At 38.9% G+C, this 8,659-nt stretch overlaps 2 protein-coding genes across 7 annotated transcripts in view; one reads left to right on the top strand and one right to left on the bottom strand.

The window, feature by feature from the left end:
• Positions 1–1,083, top strand: part of LOC100184723 — a 12,366-nt gene extending 11,283 nt beyond the window's left edge. For 2 of the 6 annotated variants that reach the window (XM_018815877.2, XM_026838780.1), the window contains one exon: positions 428–1,083. In XM_018815877.2, coding sequence (XP_018671422.1) covers positions 428–697 — 270 coding nt within the window. In that variant the 3' untranslated portion in view covers positions 698–1,083. Of the gene's footprint in view, positions 18–55; positions 96–427 lie in introns of all 6 variants that reach the window. The other 4 variants (XM_026838776.1, XM_026838777.1, XM_026838778.1 and 1 more) reach the window with 4 other exon arrangements.
• Positions 1,084–1,755: 672 nt separating this feature from the next.
• LOC104266614 (adhesion G-protein coupled receptor G7-like) lies at positions 1,756–8,652 on the bottom strand. Its single transcript, XM_018815876.2, has 11 exons — positions 8,501–8,652; positions 8,120–8,281; positions 7,533–7,709; positions 7,250–7,366; positions 6,896–7,033; positions 6,691–6,800; positions 5,809–6,016; positions 5,001–5,145; positions 4,590–4,756; positions 4,137–4,307; positions 1,756–2,701 (listed from the first exon to the last, which is right to left on the bottom strand). The coding sequence occupies exons 1-11, from the start codon at positions 8,522–8,524 to the stop codon at positions 2,423–2,425; spliced, it is 1,698 nt and encodes a 565-aa protein (XP_018671421.2). The 5' UTR covers positions 8,525–8,652; the 3' UTR covers positions 1,756–2,422.
• Positions 8,653–8,659: the final 7 nt, after the last annotated feature.

Genomic DNA, 8,659 nt, shown 5'->3' with positions numbered 1-8,659 from the left:
TGTCTACTTCTCTACAGGTGAACTTGGTGTGGTTGTGGTGTCTACTTCTCTACAGGTGAACTTTGGTGTGGTTTGTGGTGTCTACTTCTGTACAGGTGAACTTTGGTGTGGTTTGTGGTGTCTACTTCTCTACAGGTGAACTTTGGTGTGGTTTGTGGTGTCTACTTCTGTACAGGTGGACTTTGGTGTGGTTTGTGGTGTCTACTTCTGTACAGGTGAACTTTGGTGTGGTTTATGGTGTCTACTTCTCTACAGGTGAACTTTGGTGTGGTTTGTGGTGTCTACTTCTGTACAGGTGAACTTTGGTGTGGTTTGTGGTGTCTACTTCTGTACAGGTGAACTTTGGTGCAGTTTGTGGTGTCTTTCATTCATTCATATATATTGGCCAAGAAGACCTAACCCCCATGTAACTGGCATTATACCACAGGGCTTGTTGGTGTTTTACTTTGTTTGCATCAGAAGAAAAGATATGTTCAAGTTCTGGTGGATTCCTTTGACCTCTATGTGCCGACCGGGGGAAGATTATATGATATCTATGGAGAGTGGTAGCTCGCAAACTAACGAGACATCGATGACAAAGAAATCAGATGTTTCGCAATATCGTGATTCAGCTAAAAGTTCACCACAAAATAACACGGCACAAGATGACACGGCACAAAATGACACGGCAGAAATGGTCGATGACACATCATTATAAACCTGTTGATATTTTTGTGTTTTTATTGTTCATGTTTTTGTATTTATTGTAAAAATATAATCATGTATTTGGAATGTAAAGTCACTAGGGTGGATACCATCTATCTACATTAAACAATTGGGATTTTCCATTAAAGAAATTCTCAATAATGACATCATAATTGATTGTGTGTTTGATTGTTATTCCATTGTTTTATCATAGAGGACAATGAAAGTTAGATTGTAGTTATGATGTCATAATTAATTGGTTTATTACATCATAACCTACAACATGACTCAGCACAGGTTTATTGTGACATCATAATATGGTTTGTTACATAACAACAAGTTTTACTTGCGATCCGGAATGTTATTGTGATGTAATAAAAGATCAGATTATTTAAAAAATAGTGTCCACCTATTTATTGTTCGACACCGTGATAAAGTGGTTAGCGCGCCTGCCTGTCACCAATAGGTAGTGCGTTCAAGACTTGTCGCTGCTACCATTGTAAACGTATGTGCCTTGGGCAAGACAGTTAACGGCAATTGCTCCAACCCAGTGGTCGCTAATGGGTTGTCCAAATTATCAGCCATTATACAGAAAACAATCACCCACAGAGTTACATTGCAAGCGGGCATGAGTTGTATGGAACACAAAACACCCTGTCAGACACCTCGTGCCAGCTTACAAGTTACCGTGTATGTAACTTATTTATCCTCGCATGGTGGGGTTCGGGACACATTAGGGCCGCACGGTTCCGAGCCGAGTACGGCAGATGGAAGTGGAAACCACCTCCGCCCACAACTCATTTCATTTCATCGAGCAGCAAGTAGGTTTACCAATAGCGTGTTTTAACGACTGTCGTTTTGCTGCTAAATCATTTTTAGGTATTTTAATTAACTTGATCTTCGCTATCGTATTTTAAAGAGATAAATATAAAAAATATATTAAAAATTGTAAACATCCTATAATTAAATAATTTCTTTTCTTTTAAATTTTATCCTAGTTATGTTACATAATCAAGGTCAATCACATCACAATCTGTAGCTTTTTCAATAAATATATGTCTTTGTTCTTTAACAATGCAAACAAACAATACAGTTTACAATCTTTATTATTTGAGAACAATAAACCCTTTGTTGCAATTGTTTGTTAGAAATAAGTGGTAAGGGCAATTTCATGGAATAACAAACGATAGAATTAATATATTACCGAGATAGGTATTTCTAGTATTACGTTATACTTAGTAGCAAAGTATCTACAATACTGTTTTTAAATAATAGTTTAAAATAAAGATGTAAGAATAAATATCATGATATTGCACAACTCAACAGCGAGCATAAGGTGCCAGATAATGAGAAACAGTTGGTATAATAAATATTAAAGTTTTTACCAGAATATAATTTACATTACATTATATATAATTAACAACAACAGCAGAATATCCATTTTGCGCAAACTCTTTTTACACTGCATTTAAACTTTAAGTACAAATATTGTTTTAACCAGAAGATATTACAACACATCAATTCTGGGAACAACCTGAGCTGAGTATATAATTTCCATTTCAGAAAAACTGTAATTTTACTCATTTTTGCAAAATGTTGCATTCATTTAAAAGTTTTTCCAAGCATTACATTAGTATTACACATCATTGGCTACATCAGTGCCACTGATGCATCTTCACTCCTTAAGTGGTTGAGTCTAGAAGTTGTAACAACAACCATATCCACCTTCAATGTATTTTCACTCCAACCTTCCATACTCACCATCTGTGACCTTGGAGGTTCCAACCCTCGTAAAGGTGGTAAGTTCAACCTGTTGTTCCTCAACCTCACCATCATCAAGTTGGTTCATCACACTCGTCGTGTCTCCATCGTAGATGTTTAATTGGACATCGTATAAACCCCTCGATTGTGACCTCATAGAGTCGTACACGCCCGCCCATGCTCGGCCGATAGGGAGCCACCATGTGGTTAATATATCTTTACGACGAACACATGTCACATAAAACATCACAATGCCCTGTGTGTTGGTATTGTTAGATGGACGGTTCAAGACTCGTTGCTGCTACCATTGGGGGCGTTTTTGTTCTTGGGCAAGACACTTAACCACAATTGCTACAACCCAGTGGTCAGTAATGGGTTGTCTAAATTGTCAGCCACACATAAAAATCACACCCACAAAGTTACATATGTGGTAACTTGTAAGCAGGCTTGAGGTGTATGGAACAGAACACTCGCGTTATAACAACTGTCGTTGCCCACCATGCAAGGATAAATAAGTTACATATGTGGTAACTTGTAAGCGGGCACGAGGTGTATGAAACAGAACACCGTGTTATAACGACTGTTGCCCCGCCATGCGAGGATAAATAAGTTACATATGTGGTAACTTGTAAGCGGGCACGAGGTGTATGAAACAGAACACTCGTGTTATAACAACTGTCGTTGCCCACCATGCAAGGATAAATAAGTTACATACATGGTAACTTGTAAGCGGGCACGAGGTGTATGAAACAGAACACCCGTGTTATAACGACTGACGTTGCCCCGCCATACGAGGATAAATAAGTTACATACGTGGTAACTTGTAAGCGGGCACGAGGTGTATGAAACAGAACACTCGTGTTATAACAACTGTCGTTGCCCACCATGCAAGGATAAATAGGTTACATACATGGTAACTTGTAAGCGGGCACGAGGTGTATGAAACAGAACACCCGTGTTATAACGACTGACGTTGCCCCGCCATGCGAGGATAAATAAGTTACATACGTGGTAACTTGTAAGCGGGCACGAGGTGTATGAAACAGAACACCCGTGTTATAACAACTGTCGTTGCCCCGCCATGCAAAGATAAATAAGTTACATACGTGGTAACTTGTAAGCGGGCACGAGGTGTATGAAACAGAACACCGTGTTATAACGACTGTCGTTGCCCCGCCATGCGAGGATAAATAAGTTACATACGTGGTAACTCGTAAGCGGGCACGAGGTGTATGAAACAGAACACTCGTGTTATAACAACTGTCGTTGCCACCATGCAAGGATAAATAAGTTACATACGTGGTAACTCGTAGCAGGCACGAGGTGTATGAAACAGAACACCCGTGTTATAACGACTGTCGTTGCCCCGCCATGCGAGGATAAATAAGTTACATACGTGGTAACTCGTAGCGGGCACGAGGTGTATGAAACAGAACACTCGTGTTATAATAACTGTCGTTCCCCGCCATGCGAGGATAAATAAGTTACATACGTGGTAACTCGTAAGCGGGCACGAGGTGTATGAAACAGAACACCCGTGTTATAACGACTGTCGTTGCCCCGCCATGCGAAGATAAATAAGTTACATACGTGGTAACTCGTAGCAGGCACGAGGTGTATGAAACAGAACACTCGTGTTATAACAACTGTCGTTGCCCCGCCATGCGAAGATAAACACCCCCCTTGGTTACCTGCAGAGTAATGCATATTGTGAACAACCACGACGTAACTTTATTGTAAACGACATTGGTTGAAAACACCATAAGGAAGCCAACCATCCATGTAAGACCCAACATAAATATCATGGAGCATGCCAACATTACTTTGTGGGATTTCCTCTGTTTGTTTGCACTCGATCGAATCTATTAGTATGATGTCATAAGGTGTTATTTTTGCAATTATTATTATATATGTATTAAGGTGTTATTTTGTTATTAATTATATATGTATTAATACGAGTTGACTTATATCATATGTAGGTTCATAAACCAAGCTTTTATTTGACAATTTTACCCATAGCGTGTTATTGTTGTTTTGTTGCTTTGTTGTTTTAATTAATTTATCGTATTGAAAGGGATAAATAGAAGTAAGGTTATGTCATAATATGTTTATGATGTCATAATATGTTTATGATGTCATAATACCTCAGACTCACGCCAACAAAGCTGGTTTAACACCAAGACAAACACGACTAAATTATTCAACAAAATAATTCCAACGAACAGTAGGAAACCAAAGTAGAGGGACCAACTGTGCAACCAACATACGTTGTCCGCTCTATAATAAGATGGGGGAAGATATTGTGGGTTGCCTGGGAACAAGAATGGATGATAGCAAAGTTAAGTTAAACATAAGTTAAAAATCAGGGTTGACAATATGTAGCAGAGGAAAAGCTGTTTTGGGCCAAAAACAGGGGGTGCTATAACAAAATATCACCTCTGTTTTAAAATTGAGGTGAAATTTAGATCAAAATTTATTGTAGCATTCCCCCAAGGCATCCTTAACATTAAGCCTATTTTTAATTATGACAACACAAGTTGATTATGATGTCATACTTGTTTGTATGATGTCATGATTAGCTCGTTGTTTATCCAGGACACCTAATGTTAACCCTGCGTTGATTGACACGATAATTAACGGAACGCCGTACGCAAATATAGATGATTTCCATGTGTAGTTGGTGGTTGGACGAGGAAACACCTGTGATGGAACAATCGGCATTATGATGTCATATAATCTTTTTGTTACACTGTTTTTTGTCTCACTAAAACACAACAGTAGGACTTACACGAGTACGAAGGATTACACAAGAAAACACAGGAATGTTAATGACGAGTGTTTAAATGTGCGCGTCACACAAATCACGATAATATATAATGTTGTCGAATGCCGGTATATTTTGTTTAACGTAGCAGCGGTGAATAAAACTGAAGTAAACACTATCGTAATGATGTCATGCACATTTCAAGCTTTGTATGATATTCTAGTTTGTTTTAAATAATAATTTAATAAATCCATTAAATTAATAATGACATGCATTATAAGCTTCTTGTTTGTTTATTTTAATTATTCCTGTTGTTGCTACCAGGCATAACTTAATATTAGATGTTCTGGTGATTAAGTTCATTTTGTTACATCCTGATGATGCCTCGCTGTATGTCTCCACGTTGGTCCAATCAAGTACAAGTTTTTTAACCAGAAAAACAATTTTACACAGTAATACTTTTTGTTAAAAAAATCTTTTAGCAAATGTTTGTTTTGCCATTACAAAAAGACGAAAATAAAATTGGATTTTTTTTAAAGATTTCTTTATAATACACCTGGCAGCAACAACATCTACGTTATAATATCCAACCATTAAACCTTAACAAGGCAAACATATAATCTGTTGCTGTAGATTCCCATCCAGAACCAACTTGTAAGGAAGGTGTAATGCAACAGGACAGCTACAATCGTGCACGTAGTTTTGTTGCCAACACTGGGGACTCCAATCATAAACAACAAGTAAGCCACCATGAGGTTGAAGCAAACATGGAGCTGGATCTTTGTGCTCGTTTTGTTTCTTATTTTCCTGGGGTTTTAAGCATGGTAAGTGTGTGTGGTTTATTCTCGCATGGCGGGAAACGACGGTCGTTATAACACGGGTGTTCTGTTTTATACACCTCGTGCCCGCTTACAAGTTACCACGTATGTAACTTATTTATCCTCGCATGGCGGGGCAACCACAGTCGTTATAACATGGGTGTTCTGTTTCATACACCTCGTGCCCGCTTACAAGTTACCACGTATGTAACTTCCATGGCGGGGCAACGACAGTCGTTATAACACGGGTGTTCTGTTTTATACACCTCGTGCCCGCTTACAAGTTACCACGTATGTAACCTATTTATCCTCGCATGGCGGGGCAACGACAGTCGTTATAACACGGGTGTTCTGTTTCATTCATCTCGTGCCCGCTTACAAGTTACCACAGATGTAACTTTGTAGGTGAATATACTTTTGGGTTTTTTATGTATGGCTGACAATTTGGACAACCCATTAGTGACCACCAGGTTGGAGCAATTGTCGTTAACGTGTCTTGTCCAAGGACACATACGCCCATATTGGTAGCAGCCTCGAGCCTTGAACCCGTAACCTCTGGGTATGATACAAGCGATATATAACCAATGTGCCACACAACTAAACAAAAAGTTCCTACACCGGGAATCGAACCTAGACCCCCTTGGTGAATAAATCATGACCTACTTGTTCAGCAACAATATGATGATTATTGCGACATAAGCTGCAATACAAACGCTGCATCCAACTTTGCCTGCGATCTCTAAAGCGAAGTCTGCAGGAACCTTTTTAACCGACTGTGATAATATGATTGTTACTTATATATCACCGCATGTGACCAAGTTACCACGTATGTAACTTTGTGGTTGATTATTGAATATATTAAACTTACAACAAGCAGTGCAAAGTTGGTGAGGTGGCTGCATTCACAAGTTGGAGGTTGTTTAGTAACATCAAGTCCACAACCTTCACTTGACCAATCAGATGTCGCAAAATCCCAAAACACACAACGTTGTCTATAGTAGTTAGCCTGCAACATAGAAACATTATACCAGCATCCCTTTACACTGATTTGATGTTGTGTGTTTACTATTGCTTATGTGTTGTATGATTTCAATGCACTCTTATAGTGTTGCCAGCTATTTTTGCTGGAGTGAACACATATTTTCAATTAGTCACTACTGTATTGCATTTTGCAAACCTATGAAATATATAGAATGCAACCCCATGTTTGCGTTATACCCACCTCTAAAGTCCCAGGGATGTTCGCTCGACCGTATCGTGTCCGTTCGTTGTTTAACGAGTATACCAGCGGTGGTTTCAGGTTAGGGACTCTCCCTAATCCCAAACTCACAGATATAACCTGAGTATTATGGTTGGAATTAATTTAACTTATATATCCTTGTGTGGTGTGTCAAAGTTCGACTGCTAAACCTAAAATACGATGTAGAGATTATAATTCATGAGAAACATAAAAATCTTATTAGAATAAACTATAAATATCCAATAAAACAATATAATCCACATACATGGTCAGGTTTGTCCTTTGATGGAAACAACTGTGATGTTGTATGGAAGATGAATGAAGCTCTACCATTGGCTGGGGTTGGTAGGTTTACGGTGATGGGAGAGATATTTGCATCAGATGTATTGGTGGTGGTGAGGCTGGGTGAGAATATAAGGTCGCCTGCATTGGTGTCTTGGATCTGCGGGGTGTACGAGGTAACTTATATATCCTTGCATGGTGGGCAACTATGGAAGGTATAACACAGATGTTCTTGAACATTTTGGGGTTGTGTAACTTTGCACCGATCATGGTATTTTCATAAACCCATATGTAACCCTTGGAACCTCTAATGTATTTCTCTATGTAAAGCAGTTAATGACCATGTGGGTTATGGATGCCTGGGGTGACATGTAACCTCTGCTTTTGAAACAGGGGTGACATCATATTTAACACCTTGGTTTCAGGCTGACAGTAGCTTTACCCTGCTGTTAGATTTCTATACAACACACATTTTAACAATGTCAACCCAGAATTTTTTATCAAATCCAAACAAGATTATGACTATGATCTCAAAATTTGTTGTGAATAAAATACAGGTACACTTATTACCTGCACTATCATAGTTGGCGTATGAATGGAATATATTTGTTGGTCGTTGAGTTGCACTGATGACGTGAGGAGATTGACATCATGTAGAATAGATGGTGTTGTTAGCAGGTGTGTGATGTGGGACACAGTGGTTATTATGCTTGTTAGTAAAGCATCAGTCACCTGGGGTATTGTTGTTAATAATGTCGTATTGTGTATTGTGACTTATAGGCACCATACTTTATAAACACAGGAGAGGCAGGGATAGTTAGAGACACAATCCTGTGAAACAAAACTAACTTATTGGTTGTAATGTTTACTGAATAATGCAGTGCAGAAAATTCAAGGGTTGGGCTGCCCACCCTGCCACCCCAGGTTTGGCGCCTATAGTTATAACCTTACAGTATGGTTCATTGTGGTTGCCATTGAATCGATGATTGTGACGATTGAATCGATGATTGTGACGACTTTGTTTGCTTCGTTTGTTGTAAGTGAGGGTTTGGTTGTCAGGAGTTGAAGTACATTGGCTGTTGATTCTATTTGTACTTGGGTGGCATTAGA

The sequence above is a fragment of the Ciona intestinalis genome, unplaced genomic scaffold, assembly GCF_000224145.3.
Source record: "Ciona intestinalis unplaced genomic scaffold, KH HT000115.2, whole genome shotgun sequence".
Classification (NCBI taxonomy): Eukaryota; Metazoa; Chordata; class Ascidiacea; order Phlebobranchia; family Cionidae; genus Ciona; species Ciona intestinalis.
This window is presented reverse-complemented; position numbering and strand designations above follow the sequence as displayed.